At 45.9% G+C, this 14639-nt stretch overlaps 3 protein-coding genes and 1 long non-coding RNA gene across 5 annotated transcripts; 2 read left to right on the top strand and 2 right to left on the bottom strand.

The window, feature by feature from the left end:
- Positions 1 to 3809: 3809 nt before the first annotated feature.
- Positions 3810 to 5307, top strand: LOC140217206 (uncharacterized). The gene is made up of 2 exons (XR_011893737.1): positions 3810 to 4139; positions 4792 to 5307. It is a non-coding gene; the product is annotated as an uncharacterized lncRNA (long non-coding RNA).
- On the bottom strand, positions 5263 to 7150 carry LOC129386671 (putative nuclease HARBI1). The gene is made up of 3 exons (XM_072287587.1): positions 6576 to 7150; positions 5693 to 5901; positions 5263 to 5605 (listed from the first exon to the last, which is right to left on the bottom strand). Exons 1-3 carry the CDS (start codon positions 7026 to 7028, stop codon positions 5263 to 5265), a joined length of 1005 nt encoding a protein of 334 aa, XP_072143688.1. The 5' UTR covers positions 7029 to 7150.
- Positions 7151 to 9149: 1999 nt separating this feature from the next.
- On the top strand, positions 9150 to 12134 carry LOC129381989 (uncharacterized). Of its 2 annotated transcripts, none has more exons than XM_072288030.1 (3): positions 9150 to 10002; positions 10830 to 11027; positions 11699 to 12134. In XM_072288030.1, exons 1-3 carry the CDS (start codon positions 9726 to 9728, stop codon positions 12112 to 12114), a joined length of 891 nt encoding a protein of 296 aa, XP_072144131.1. In that variant the 5' UTR covers positions 9150 to 9725; the 3' UTR covers positions 12115 to 12134. The 2 variants fall into 2 exon arrangements, with proteins under 2 accessions (XP_072144131.1, XP_054921284.2); XM_055065309.2 differs by having other exon boundaries at positions 11684 to 12134.
- A 20-nt stretch (positions 12135 to 12154) lies between these two features.
- Positions 12155 to 14211, bottom strand: LOC140217431 (putative nuclease HARBI1). The gene is made up of 3 exons (XM_072288029.1): positions 13451 to 14211; positions 12585 to 12793; positions 12155 to 12497 (listed from the first exon to the last, which is right to left on the bottom strand). Exons 1-3 carry the CDS (start codon positions 14030 to 14032, stop codon positions 12155 to 12157), a joined length of 1134 nt encoding a protein of 377 aa, XP_072144130.1. The 5' UTR covers positions 14033 to 14211.
- Positions 14212 to 14639: the final 428 nt, after the last annotated feature.

Here is a 14639-nt window from a genome sequence, read left to right as displayed (position 1 = left end):
AGAAAGTTAGGTGGGCGGATGAGATTAAGAAGTTTGCAGGGACGGCATGGCCGCAATTAGTACATGACCGGGGTTGTTGGAGAAGTATGGGAGAGGCCTTTGCCCAGCAGTGGGCGTAACCAGGCTGATGATGATGAAAGATGCAATATGCGTGAATGGAAACATTTTATGAAGATTTTACTTTGAGAACGCGTTATTTGTGTAGCCATATCCACGTTTTAGATGAAGCCTCGTATAACACCAGCCAACGCGAGCCTCGCAGACACATACCGTCATTCCCATCACGGCACGGCGCCCCCTTAAGGAACTCCCATAGACGGTGGCGCCAGAGTTCCCCCTAGGTGTTATCGTGAGAAACTCTATGGACCCATGCTAGGGTGGCTAGAAGGAGAGGTGTGAACATAGAGTTTCCTAGAAGAATTACTAGGGGGAACTCTGGCGCTAGTGTCTACGGGAGTTGCAATAGGAGCGGTTGTCCCAGCATGGGAATTATGGGAAGTACATGGATTTGCCTAAACTTCGTCCTTTTGGCTTCAAACGGCATTGTGACTTTGTTAACTCGTCATTTTCAACAGTATATTGCGTGAGAAATAAGTAAATAAACATCATTAATATTGCCCGACGGCAGGATTCGAACACAAGCACTCTAGCACAGAAGCCTGATATTGAAACCATTAAGCCACGGACGCACGTATCGACAAGCGAATGAAACACCCTTATGAATTTATCGCGGGCATGCCAGTGCCTTGAGACGCTTGGCGCGTTTCGATTTGGCCACCTGGACAAGCTCAATCGTTGCAATTAATTGAAACTGTACGCGTTCCCGGCGTCTTCTGCACTTCGAAGAATATAGATTGCGCCGAAATATACGACACTAATATTTATATAGCGTAATATACAAAGCCACAAGAACGTCTGAATCCACAAGCACGAAGATCAGACAAATCCATGTACTTCCCATCATTCCCATGGTAGGACAACGAGTGCAGCGCCAGAGTTACCTCTAGTAATTTTGTAGGAAACTCTATGGGTGTGAATACCGGCGGCACAAACGTGACCCCACAGCGCACCGATGCCGCGGGGCGGCGCTGTTGACCTACGCGGGGTAGTGCTCCTAAAGCCTTATGAACAGGGTATGGCGATGTAAAGGGAGCTTTGAGGCGAGTTCTATACTCCAGAGAATTTTTCTGCCACATGATCAGATGCCTTATTCGGGCGTCTGATCTTGTATTGCTTGTGACACATCCCTTTGTGTGCGGCTTATTAAGCGCAGCATATAAAGGAACACTAACGCGGGGTAAAACCCCTTGATAATTTGAAAGTAGCGACACTCTCCTCCTTACGGCGCTTTCCTCCTCGATGCTCCTCGCCCGCCGGCTGCGCACGGCGTGCTTTTCCTCCTGGGCTCCCGCGGACGGGCCGCAGGATTCTATGGAGGCGTGTTATTTTGAGCCACTTGCGCGCCCCAGTGGGGTTGAAAATTTTGAGAAATGCTAATAACAGCATCGATAATGCTGGAGGCAACGTTTATGAGTAGGTTGGTTTTTTCCTAAAGCCGTATGAACAGGGTATGGCGATGTAAAGGGAGCTTTGAGGCGAGTTCTATACTCCAGAGAATTTTTCTGCCACATGATCAGATGCCTTATTCGGGCGTCTGATCTTGTATTGCTTGTGACACATCCCTTTGTGTGCGGCTTATTAAGCGAAAGCCTTAGACCTCTGTTTCAAGGTCCCGTTGCGAGCTACAGAAAATATCACGTGACTGAATGAAGGGGGGAAGCGGACCAAAACATGTGCAGTCGCGTATAAGAGATGATTAATGATTAGCAAAGTAATGATCGATTGGTGAATGGACTAAGATGAATTCTGGTGTATTAAGAAGGATTAAGGTGGATTAAAGTCGATGAAGGTGCATTATGGTGAATGAAGGTGGATTTAGGTGCATAAAGGAGAACTACGTTGGATTAAGGTCGATGAATGTTAATTAGGGTGGATGAAGGTGTATTAAGGACGATTATAGTGGATTAGGGTGGATTAAAGTGTATGAAGAAGGATAAGGGTGGATTAAGAAGGATTAAGGTGCATTAAGGAGGAATATGGCGAGCTAGGGTGAATTAAAGTGAATGAAGGAGGATTAGGGTGGACTAAGGTAGATGAATGTGGATTCGGGTGGATTAAGGACGATTATAGTGGATTAGGGTGGATTCAAGAGAATGAGGAAGCATTAGAATTGATTAAGGAAGATTAAAGTGCATTAAGGAGGGTAAGGCCCATATTCACAAACCAACCTTATCTTAACGCTATAAAGCGCCCTTTTATAAGGATGAGGAAAGTATAAGGTTGAGAAAAGGTCAAGGTGTAATTCAGAAGCGTCCCTTATTGCGTGAAAAGGCGCCCTTATCGAAGGCGGCCTTATCGTCGTAAGAGATGAGCATGGGTGCGAGGCTATGAACTTTTCTTGGCCTTAAACCGCTCGGTTATTAAAAAGGAAACACAATTTTGTCGCTGAGAACAATAAATATAAAAATGGGATGGCGCATTATTACGCGTTGTGATAAAGCAATGTGAAAAGTGCGAGTTCTAGCCGTTGCACGTCTCTCATCTGGCAACACGCGTTGCCGTTTTTCTTTTTTTTTTTTCTTTTTTTTGCCATTTCCATTTTGCGGTGCTCGAGCGCAGTTCCTTCACTTTTTCTCCTGTGTGTTAGCTATAACTTGCGCTTTGTACTTTTAGATGCTGTAAATATTGCACGTATTTATTTATTTATTTCCTTATTTATTCATTTATTTATTTTTTGAAGTGTTCATTTGCTTATTGTAAGATCTGTTGTGGGGATGGCCACTGAGAGGAAAAAAATCAACTTTACGGAGGAGGAGCGGGGAATTTTGATTGACTTGGTGACGAGAGAGAGCAACGTGCTGGAGAACAAACGTACTGATGCGGTGTCCCTAAGCGAGAAGAAAAAAAAATGGCAGCAGATAGAAGAACAGTTCAACAGTAAGAACAGAGTCCACCCGCGCACGGAAAATCAGCTACGCAAGTGTTGCGACAACTTGAAAGAGAAGTGGCGCAGGGCGAAAGCCACCGACACAAAGAAGCTGTTCCGAACTGGTGAGTTATATTTCTTCTCATCTTTCGTGTGTAAAAAAAAAAAGTTAGAGAGCAACGGCACCGCCGGGTGTCGTCGCATAATCCGTGAGCGCCGCGTCCATTCAGCCCAGACGGGTCGCCTAAGCAAACGCACGGAGCGTTCCGGCGCGTTTGCGGTGTCACCAGCGTCTGCCATGCGACGCTGTTTTGTTGCATGGCTGGCGCGGCCGCGCCAGCCAACGAGACAACAGTGCCAACAGATCGAGGTGAAGAAGTCTGATTTTCAGATCGTGTAATATAGTTTGTCAAACAGGCATAAAAAATGGATAAAGTAAGGCTCTCAAAAGCTCACCTTAATTCAAATCGGAGTGCCGAACGTACGCGTCTTGTTGAAAAGACGAAGCGAGTGCTCTTCAAAACGCAATAAACAATGGCCACATATCGGTTTATCAGTAAAGATGGTTATAAAACGTCTCTGTGTACTGGCGGTGCAGCAAGGGGGGAATACGGTGTCGGGTAGAAAGGAGCAGTACGTCAAGCTTTTGCTTCATGTGAGAAACGCTGGCTAAGCGATAGTACATGGGCCAGTTGGTTAGGATTCATCGTAAAGTTCGTAACATCGCAATACAAGATATGGACAATTGGAAGGAAAGAATGACGAGCCGTGTTGCCATTTTTTCTTTCAAATTGTACGTGTCTTGTGCTGCGCTGCTACGAACCTTACGACAAGCGATACTAGTTAGAGTGGATGTCTAGCGGATCGGTTTTGAACTGACTCCTTAAGGACTGTGTTATATTTTCATCGGCGTGGTATTGCAATATGTATTTCCTTGAACTTCATGCTTTTCAGGGGGCGGCAAAGCAGCCGATTCGGTGCTCACAGAAGAGCTGCTGCGAGTCGGCGCCGTGGCATCGCATATGTCAATACGAATTGACAACGCTTTTGACAGCGACCGTGCGCGACACGACGTTCCTACCAGCGAGGCCACGGCAGTAGTTACTGCACTGTTGTCATCCATGCAGCCAGCGGCGATCCCTGAAGGCGACGGGTAAAATTATAAGCGTCTTGCCTTTACACGCGAAGTGCATGTCGTTTCTGTTGCACGCTGCCTATATGCTTCAAGAATGACTGATGGTGCACAAACATGGTTTGTTTGTGTGATAACGTGATTACGTAATATACACAAAGCATATTTTGTATTTAACATGACCAACATGTTCCTCAGTGGAATTCCTTATCTGAAGAACGTTACGTATCAAGTCTGCTATGTGAGGGTCTTTTATGGCGGCGCACGTGCAAACAAGAATTTTATATCACTCAGAACGAAGCGATTATTTACCTACCAATTTTCTAAAAATGCACTGTAAATTCTGCAATCGATGCGAGTTGCTGCTCCTCAGCTTGGAAGCATCCGCTAATTGGCTTGTAGGTCATTATAATGGCAAGACGTGGTCATGTTTGGGCACTAGCCTGTGCTGCAAGAAATTTATTGGAGGAGGTTCATGACATATTTGGCAATAAATTCACATATTAAGTAAACAAGTGGCAAGTTTCAGCAGATGTGTGCATACCGTGATGTTATTGTTTAGCACTCTGTCCAAATACTCAATTTCACAGGATGTAGGTGAAAAATTATCTGGTGACAATTATCATGACATATATGCATGCCTTAAACGTGACAATGGTATATTGTTTTGCAGGTAGTGAATTCGCAGATCATCACGCCAACCAGGATGACCCAATCTGGGAATTGCAACCATTGAGCCCTTTGAACGCCGATACCTCTTGCACGGAGACGGAATGTTTAGGCGAACCGGAAGCATCTCAAGCTCCACAAGTGCCTGTGAGCCAGCAGAGCGTGAACAGACCCACACGTCCACTGCCTCCACTTGTTCGGAAACGTGGCAGCACAGCAAGAACTTCACAGCTCGATAAGGAAATTCACGCACGGCTAGAAGCTGTTGCAGAAGAACGAGTTAACAGGCGGAAGGAGCACCTGCTGCGTATGAAAATTGCGAGGGCCGAGAGAAAAGAACGCAAGGCCATCAATGCGCAAAAACTGCAAAATGCCGAAGCGAAGGCAGCGCTTCTGACATTGAAAATGCAGCTGCTGAAAAAGCAGTTGGAATAAAAATATTTTGTTCTTTGGAAGCAATGTTGTTTATTTGTTCTTAGCGAGAAAAATAGTCGCGAATAATACGCCTGCGGGCTCTGAACCCATCTTCAGTGTCTGATTGCTGTGGCTCATCAGGTGGCATTGATGGACCTGGCTGTGCGGCAGGACCCTGTTGTGTGGCAGTAGGAGGAGGTGCAGCAGGAGCTGGGTGAACGTCCGGAGGGATTGGGTCATTCAGGTGGCGGCTGAGATTGTGCAGTGCAGCACATGCTGTTATGACCAGAACAGAGGTTGACGTCTTTATCTGCAATTTCATGTCGAGGCATGGAAACCTTCTTTTCCAGATACCGAAGACCCTCTCGATTGTGCACCTTGTCGTTTTCTGGGAGTTGTTGTATCTTTGGAAGAATTCATTTTAAGATGAATGGTAAGAATCCAATCCCTACTCATTATGTTGCCCTGTTACCGTTCAGCTACATGCTTACCTACGCTCCGCTGAACTTTTAGGTTCCTTTAGTGGAGTCATTAGATAACGTCTGCAAGCGTATCCCATGTCTCCGAGAAGCACACCTTGAACTTCCCCATCCTCATAGCGTGCTCTGGCATGGCTGTTGTCAAATATACGGCTGTCGTGATTGGAGCCTGGCCAACTGGCGACGAGATCAAAAAACTGCAAACGAGGTCCTGTGATTGCCTGCAATAAGAGAATATGCAGCTCTCATTATATGCTTTCATGTTGGCATGCATTACAGCTACGTCCCAAAATACCCTTGCTGTAATGTGAGAGCGCACCATCACTGCAATGGGTCAGTAATCATTCTGGTAAGCTAAACTTCTTTACCATGATAAAATAACATACTGGGATACAAGCCATACTTTCACTCTTTAGCCTTTTAACGTGCTTTTGTGAAGTGATGCAGTAGAATACATCCGTAAATTGAAAAGAAAAAAGAACCCTACTAGAATTAATTATTAAAAATTCAGCCCCCATCCGGTTAGAGGAGTTGCAAATAAACGCATTTGGGAAATTGTGGCTAGTGCTCAAAGCGATGTGCCATAATGTGTATTTTGTGCACAGAATATCTTTAAACCCCGTATACAGAAATGCATCTTAATTTGAAGCCCGTGCTTGACTTGATTTAAACGACGCCTGTCGTCAACGCACCAAAAGAAGCGCAATGAGCGTCTTCGGCGCGTTCGCACAAGGCGTCATTCATATCAAGTCAAGCATGGGCTTTAAGTTAAGATGCAGTTCTGAATACGGGGTAAAATAATGCTCAAAGTTTGTTAGAAGCCGCACGATGACCCGTATTTAGCTTGAGAATGTATATCGACGCGTAATAATTTTAACATGAACTCTCCACATACCTGCACATTAAAAGAAAAATATCCTTTCCTGCAGCGAAAGACTTCTGCGTCTTTACCTCCAGGGCTCTTGATCCTGATGTGCGTGCAGTCCATGCACCCTGTCACACCAGGAAACTTCGCTATTCGATAAAATTCGTCCATCACTCGAGATGCTTGTGCGGCATCGGGGAGCTTCACGAGTGCTGGGAACAATGTCGCTGCGATCACAGTCGTCACACGTTCAATGATGCGAGACACTGAAGGCTGGGATATGCTGACCAAGTCAGCAGTGACCACTTGAAACATCCCGCCGCCGTAGAAACGGAGGGTCACGAGGAGCTGTAGAAGTGGCGGCACGGGCGAACCGCGATCGTCTGGGCTTGGAGCAAGTGGCAGGATGGAGAGAAGGTGTACCACCGCTCGTTTTGAAAAGCGGAACCTGCCAAGAAACTCGCCGTCGTTGTACATCTCCATGGCATTCTGACGGTCCCTGAGTACACGCTGGATGAGCTTTACATAAGGAAGGGCTTCACGAACATCGGCTTCCCTTAATAGGGCGACAAAATCGACTAGCTCAGAAAAGCCGCTTGCGTGGTCGGCCATAATAAGTGGCGCCAAAATACAAAATATGCTTTGTGTATATTACGTAATCACGTTATCACACAAACAAACCATGTTTGTGCACCATCATTCATTCTTGAAGCATATAGGCAGCGTGCAACAGAAACGACATGCACTTCGCGTGTAAAGACAAGACGCTTATAATTTTACCCGTCGCCTTCAGGGATCGCCGCTGGCTGCATGGATGACAACAGTGCAGTAACTACTGCCGTGGCCTCGCTGGTAGGAACGTCGTGTCGCGCACGGTCGCTGTCAAAAGCGTTGTCAATTCGTATTGACATATGCGATGCCACGGCGCCGACTCGCAGCAGCTCTTCTGTGAGCACCGAATCGGCTGCTTTGCCGCCCCCTGAAAAGCATGAAGTTCAAGGAAATACATATTGCAATACCACGCCGATGAAAATATAACACAGTCCTTAAGGAGTCAGTTCAAAACCGATCCGCTAGACATCCACTCTAACTAGTATCGCTTGTCGTAAGGTTCGTAGCAGCGCAGCACAAGACACGTACAATATGAAAGAAAAAATGGCAACACGGCTCGTCATTCTTTCCTTCCAATTGTCCATATCTTGTATTGCGCTGTTACGAACTTTACGATGAATCCTAACCAACTGGCCCATGTACTATCGCTTAGCCAGCGTTTCTCACATGAAGCAAAAGCTTGACGTACTGCTCCTTTCTACCCGACACCGTATTCCCCCCTTGCTGCACCGCCAGTACACAGAGACGTTTTATAACCATCTTTACTGATAAACCGATATGTGGCCATTGTTTATTGCGTTTTGAAGAGCACTCGCTTCGTCTTTTCAACAAGACGCGTACGTTCGGCACTCCGATTTGAATTAAGGTGAGCTTTTGAGAGCCTTACTTTATCCATTTTTTATGCCTGTTTGACAAACTATATTACACGATCTGAAAATCAGACTTCTTCACCTCGATCTGTTGGCACTGTTGTCTCGTTGGCTGGCGCGGCCGCGCCAGCCATGCAACAAAACAGCGTCGTATGGCAGACACTGGTGACACCGCAAACGCGCCGGAACGCTCCGTGCGTTTGCTTAGGCGACCCGTCTGGGCTGAACGGACGCGGCGCTCACGGATTATGCGACGACACCCGGCGGTGCCATTGCTCTCTAACTTTTTTTTTTTTGACACACGAAAGATAAGAAGAAATATAACTCACCAGTTCGGAACAGCTCCTTTGTGTCGGTGGCTTTCGCCCTGCGCCACTTCTCTTTCAAGTTGTTCCAACACTTGCGTAGCTGATTTTCCGTGCGCGGGTGGACTCCGTTCTTACTGTTGAACTGTTCTTCTATCTGCTGCCATTTCTTTTTCTTCTCGCTTAGGGACACCGCATCAGTACGTTTGTTCTCCAGCACGTTGCTCTCTCTCGTCACCAAGTCAATCAAAATTCCCCGCTCCTCCTCCGTAAAGTTGATTTTTTTCCTCTCAGTGGCCATCCCAATAAGCAAATGAACACTTCAAAAGATAAATAAATGAATAAATAAGGAAATAAATAAATAAATAAATACGCGCAATATTTACAGCATCTAAAAGTACAAAGCGCAAGTTATGGCTAACACACAGGAGAAAAGGTGAAGGAACTGCGCTCGAGCACCGCAAAAGGGAAATGGCAAAAAAACAAAAACAAAAAGAAAACAAGAAAAACGGCAACGCGTGTTGCCAGATGAGAGACGTGCAACGGCTAGAACTCGCACTTTTCATATTGCTTTTTCACAACGCGTAATAATGCGCCATCCCATTTTTATATTTATTGTTCTCAGCGACAAAATTGTGTTTCCTTTTTAATAACCGAGCGGTTTAAGGCCAAGAAAAGTTCATAGCCTCGCACCCATGCTCATCTCTTACGACGATAAGGCCGCCTTCGATAAGGGCGCCTTTTCACGCAATAAGGGACGCTTCTGAATTACACCTTGGCCTTTTCTCAACCTTAGACTTTCCTCATCCTTATAAGGCCCGTATTCACAAACCAACCTTATCTTAACGCTATAAGGCGCCCTTTTATAAGGATAAGGAAAGTATAAGGTTGAGAAAAGGCCAAGGTATGATTCAGAAGCGTCCCTTATTGCGTGAAAAGGCGTCCTTATCGAAGGCGGCCTTATCGTCATAAGAGATGAGCATGGGTGCAAGGCTATGAAGTTTTCTTGGCCTTAAACCGCTCAGTTATTAGAAAGGAAACACATTTTTGTCGCTGAGAACAATAAATATAAAAATTGGATGGCGCATTATTACGCGTTGTGAAAAAGCAATGTGAAAAGAGCGAGTTCTAGCTGTTGCGCGTCTCTCATCTGGCAACACGCGTTGCCGTTTTTTTTTTTTTTTTTTTTCATTTGCGGTGTTTCATTTTCCATTTCCGTTTTGCGGTGCTCGAGCGCAGTTCCTTCACCTTTTCTCTTGTGTGTTAGCTATAACTTGCGCTTTGTACTTTTAGATGCTGTAAATATTGCTCGTATTTATTTATTTATTTCCTTATTTGTTCATTTATTTGTGTTTTGAAGTGTTCGTTTGCTTATTGTAAGATCTGTTGTGGGAATGGCCACTGAGAGGAAAAAAATCAACTTTACGGAGGAGGAGCGGGGAATTTTGATTGACTTGGTGACGAGAGAGAGCAACGTGCTGGAGAACAAGCGTACTGATGCGGTGTCCCTGAGCGAGAAGAAAAAGAAATGGCAGCAGATAGAACAACAGTTCAACAGTAAGAACGGAGTCCACCCGCGCACGGAGCATCAGCTACGCAAGTGTTGGGACAACTTGAAAGAGAAGTGGCGCAGGGCGAAAGCCACCGACACAAAGGAGCTGTTCCGAACTGGTGAGTTATATTTCTTCTCATTTTTCGTGTGTCAAAACAAAAATAGAGAGCAACGGCACCACCGGGTGTCGTCGCATAATCCGTGAGCGCCGCGTCCACTCAGCCCGGACGGGCCGCCTAAGCAAACGCACGGAGCGTTCCGGCGCGTTTGCGGTGTCACCAGTGTCTGCCATGCAACGCTGTTTTGTTGCATGGCTGGCGCAGCCGCGCCAGCCAACGAGACAACAGTGCCAACAGATCGAGATGAAGAAGTCTGATTTTGAGGCCGTGTAATATATTTTGTCAAACAGGCATAAAAAAATGGATAGAGTAAGGCTGTCAAAAGCTTACCTTAATCCAAATCGGAGTGCCGAACGTACGCGTCTTGTTGGAAAGACGAAGCAAGTGCTCTTCAAAACGCAATAAACAATGCCCACATATCGGTTTATCAGTAAAGATGGTTATAAAACGCTTCTGTGTACTGGCGGTGCAGTAAGGGGGGAATACGGTGTCGGGAAGAGAGGAGCGGTACGTTAAGCTTTTGCTTCATGTGAGAAACGCTGGCTAAGCGAAAGTAAATGGGCCAGTTGGTTAGGATTTATCGTAAAGTTCGTAACAGCGCAATACAAGATAGGGACAATTGGAAGGAAAGAATGACGAGCCGTGTTGCCGTTTTTTATTTCATATTGTACGTGTCTTGTGTTGCGCTGCTATGAACCTTGCGACAAGCGATACTAGTTAGAGTGGATGTCTAGCGGATCGGTTTTGAACTGACTCCTTAAGGACTGTGTTATATTTTCATCGGCTGGTATTGCAATATGTATTTCCTTGAACTTCATGCTTTTCAGGGGGCGGCAAAGCAGCCGATTCGGTGCTCACAGAAGAGCTGCAGCGAGTCGGCGCCGTGGCATCGCATATGTCAATACGAATTGACAACGCTTTTGACAGCGACCGTGCGCGACACGACGTTGCTACCAGCGAGGCCACGGCAGTAGTTACTGCGCTGTTGTCATCCATGCAGCCAGCGGCGATCCCTGAAGGCGACGGTAAAATGATAAGCGTCTTGTCTTTACAAGCGAAGTGCATGTCGTTTCTGTTGCACGCTGCCTATATGTTTCAAAAATGACTGATGGTGTACAAACATGCTTTGTTTTTGTGATAACGTGATTACGTAATATACACGAAGCATATTTTGTATTTAACATGACCAACATGTTCCTCAGAGGAATTCCTTATCTGAAGAACGTTACGTATCAATTGAGTCTGTTATGTGAGGGTCTTTTATGGCGGTGCAGATGCAAACCATAATTTTATATCACTCAGAACGAAGCAATTTTTTTGCTACCAATTTTCTAAAGATACACTGTAAATACTGCAACTGATGTGAGTTGCTGCTCCTCAACTTAAAAGCATCCGCTAATTGGCTTGTAGGTAATTATAATGGCAAGACGTGGTCATGTTTGGGCATTAGCCTGTGCTGCAAGAAATTTATTGGAGGAGGTTCATGACATATTTGGCAATAAGTTCACATAATAAGTAAACAAGTGGCAAGTTTCAGCAGATGTGCGCATACCGTGATGTTATTGTTTAGCACTCTGTCCAAATGCTCAATTTCACAGGATGTAGGGGAAAGATTATCTGGTGACAATTATCATGACATATATGCATGCCTTAAACGTGACAATGGTATATTGTTTTGCAGGTACTGAATTTGCAGGTCATCACGCCAACCAGGATGACCCAATCTGGGAATTGGAACCATTGAGCCCTTTGAACGCCGATACCTATTGCACAGAGACGGAATGTTTAGGCGAACCGCAAGCATCTCAAGCTCCACAAGAGCCTGTGAGCCAACAGAGCGTGAACAGACCCACACGTCCACTGCCTCCACTTGTTCGGAAACGGGGCAGCACAGCAAGAACTTCACAGCTCGAAAAGGAAATTCATGCGCGGCTAGAAGCTGTTGCAGAAGAACGAGTGAACAGGCGGAAGGAGCACTTGCAGCGTATGCGATTTGCGAGGGCTGAGCGAAAAGAACGCAAGGCCATCACTGCGCAAAAACTAAAAAATGCCGAAGCGAAGGCAGCGCTTCTGACATTGAAAATGCAGCTGCTGAAAAAGCAGTTGGAATAAAAATATTTTGTTCTTTGGAAGCAATGTTGTTTATTTGTTCTTAGCGAGAAAAATAGTCGCGAATGATACGCCTGCGGGCTCTGAACCCATCTTCAGTGTCTGATTGCTGTGGCTCATCAGGTGGCATTGGTGGACCTGGCTGTGCGGCAGGACCCTGTTGTGTGGCAGTAGGAGGAGGTGCAGCAGGAGCTGGGTGAACGTCCGGAGGGATTGGGTCATTCAGGTGGCGGCTGAGATTGTGCAGTGCAGCACACGCTGTTATGACCAGAACAGAGGTTGACGTCTTTATCTGCAATTTCATGTCGAGGCACGGAAACCTTCTTTTCCAGATACCGAAGACCCTCTCGATTGTGCACCTTGTCGTTTTCTGGGAGTAGTTGTACCTTTGGAGGAATGCATTTTAATATGAATGGTAAAAATCTAATCCCTACTCATTATGTTGCCCTGTTACCGTTCAGCTACATGCTTACCTGCGCTCCGCTGAACTTTTCGGTTCCTTTAGTGGTGTCATTAGATAACGTCTGCAAGCGTATCCCATGTCTCCGAGGAGCACACCTTGAACTTCCCCATCCTCATAGCGTGCTCTGGCATGGCTGTTGTCAAATATACGGCTGTCGTGATTGGAGCCTGGCCAACTGGCGACAAGATCAAAAAACTGCAAACGAGGTCCTGTGATTGCCTGCAATAAGAGAATATGCAGCTCTCATGATATGCTTTCATGTTGGCATGCATTATAGCTACGTCCCAAAATACCCTTGCTGTAATGTGAGAGCGCACCATCACTGCAATGGGTCAGTAATCATTCTGGTAAGCTAAACTTCCTTACCATGATAAAATAACATACTGGGATACAAGCCATACATTCACTCTTTAGCCTTTTAACGTGCTTTTGTGAAGTCATGCAGTAGAATATATCCGTAAATTGAAAAGAAAAAAGAACGCTACTAGAATATTAAAAATTCAGCCCCCATTCGGTTACAGCAGTTGCAAACAAACGCATTTGGGAAATTGTGGCTAGTGCTCAAAGCGATGTGCCATAATATGTATGTTGTGCACAGAATAGCTTTAAACCTCGTATTCAGAAATGCATCTTATGCTTGACTTGATCTAAACGACGCCTGTCGTCAACGCACCAAAAGAAACGCAATGAGCGTCTTCGGCGCGTTCGCACAAGGCGTCATTCATATCAAGTCAAGCATGGGCTTCAAGTTAAGATGCAATTCTGAATACGGGGGTGAAATAATGCTGAAAGTGTGTTAGAAGCCGCACGATGACCCGTATTTACTTGCGAATGTATTTCGACGCGTAATAATTGTAACATGAACTCTCCACATACCTGCACATTAAAAGAAAAATATCCTTTCCTGCAGCGAAAGACTTCTGCGTCTTTACCTCCAGGGCTCTTGATCCTGATGTGGGTGCAGTCCATGCACCCTGTCACACCAGGAAACTTCGCTATTCGATAAAATTCGTCCATCACTCGAGATGCTTGTGCGGCATCGGGGAGCTTCACGAGCGCTGGGAACAATGTCGCTGCGATCACAGTCGTCACACGTTCAATGATGCGAGACACTGAAGGCTGCGATATGCTGACCAAGTCACCAGTGACCACTTGAAACGTCCCGCCGCCGTAGAAACGGAGGGTCACGAGGAGCTGTAGAAGTGGCGGCACGGGCGAACCGCGATCGTCTGGGCTCGGAGCAAGTGGCAGGATGGAGAGAAGGTGTACCACCGCTCGTTTTGAAAAGCGGAACCTGCCAAGAAACTCGCGGTCGTTGTACATCTCGATGACATTCTGACGGTCCCTGAGTACACGCCGGATGAGCTTTACATAAGGAAGGGCTGCGCGAACATCGGCTTCCCTTAATAGGGCGACAAAATCGACTAGCTCCGAAAAGCTGCTTGCGTGGTCGGCCATAATAAGTGGCGCCTTAAGGTAGCTGCCGGGCTACCTTAAGGAAGGCTCCTTTTCCGAGCCGGTAAGGTTAAGGAAAGGTTCGACTTAAGCATAAGGTTTGTTTATGAAACGCGTTAAGGCGCTGAAAAGGTAAGGAAGGCAAAAGATAAGTATAAGGTTGGTTTGTGAATACGGGCCTAAAAGGGCGCCTTATAGCGTTAAGGTAAGTTTGGTTTGTGAATACGGGCCTAAGGTAGCTGCCGCGCTACCTTAAGGAACGCTCCTTTTCCGAGCCGGTAAGGTTAAGGAAAGGTTCGACTTAAGCATAAGGTTTGTTTATGAAACGCGTTAAGGCGCTGAAAAGGTAAGGAAGGCAAAAGATAAGTATAATACGGGTCGGTGAAGGTGCATTAGGGTGCATTAAGGAGGACTTACGTGGATTATGGTGGATTAAAGTGAATGAAGGAGGATTAAGGTGCATGAATGTGGATTCGGTGGATTAATGTGCATTAGGAGGATTATGGTAGACTAATAGATCTTAATACTCAATGAACCCTAATTCACCTTAGTCCAACCTAATCCACCTTACTTCAGCTTAATACTCCCAATCCACCTTAATATAACCTAA

This window comes from Dermacentor andersoni, chromosome 4, assembly GCF_023375885.2.
Source record: "Dermacentor andersoni chromosome 4, qqDerAnde1_hic_scaffold, whole genome shotgun sequence".
Lineage (NCBI taxonomy): Eukaryota > Metazoa > Arthropoda > Arachnida > Ixodida > Ixodidae > Dermacentor > Dermacentor andersoni.
The sequence above is the reverse complement of the archived record's forward strand: the minus strand, read 5'-3'. Positions and strand labels throughout refer to the sequence as shown.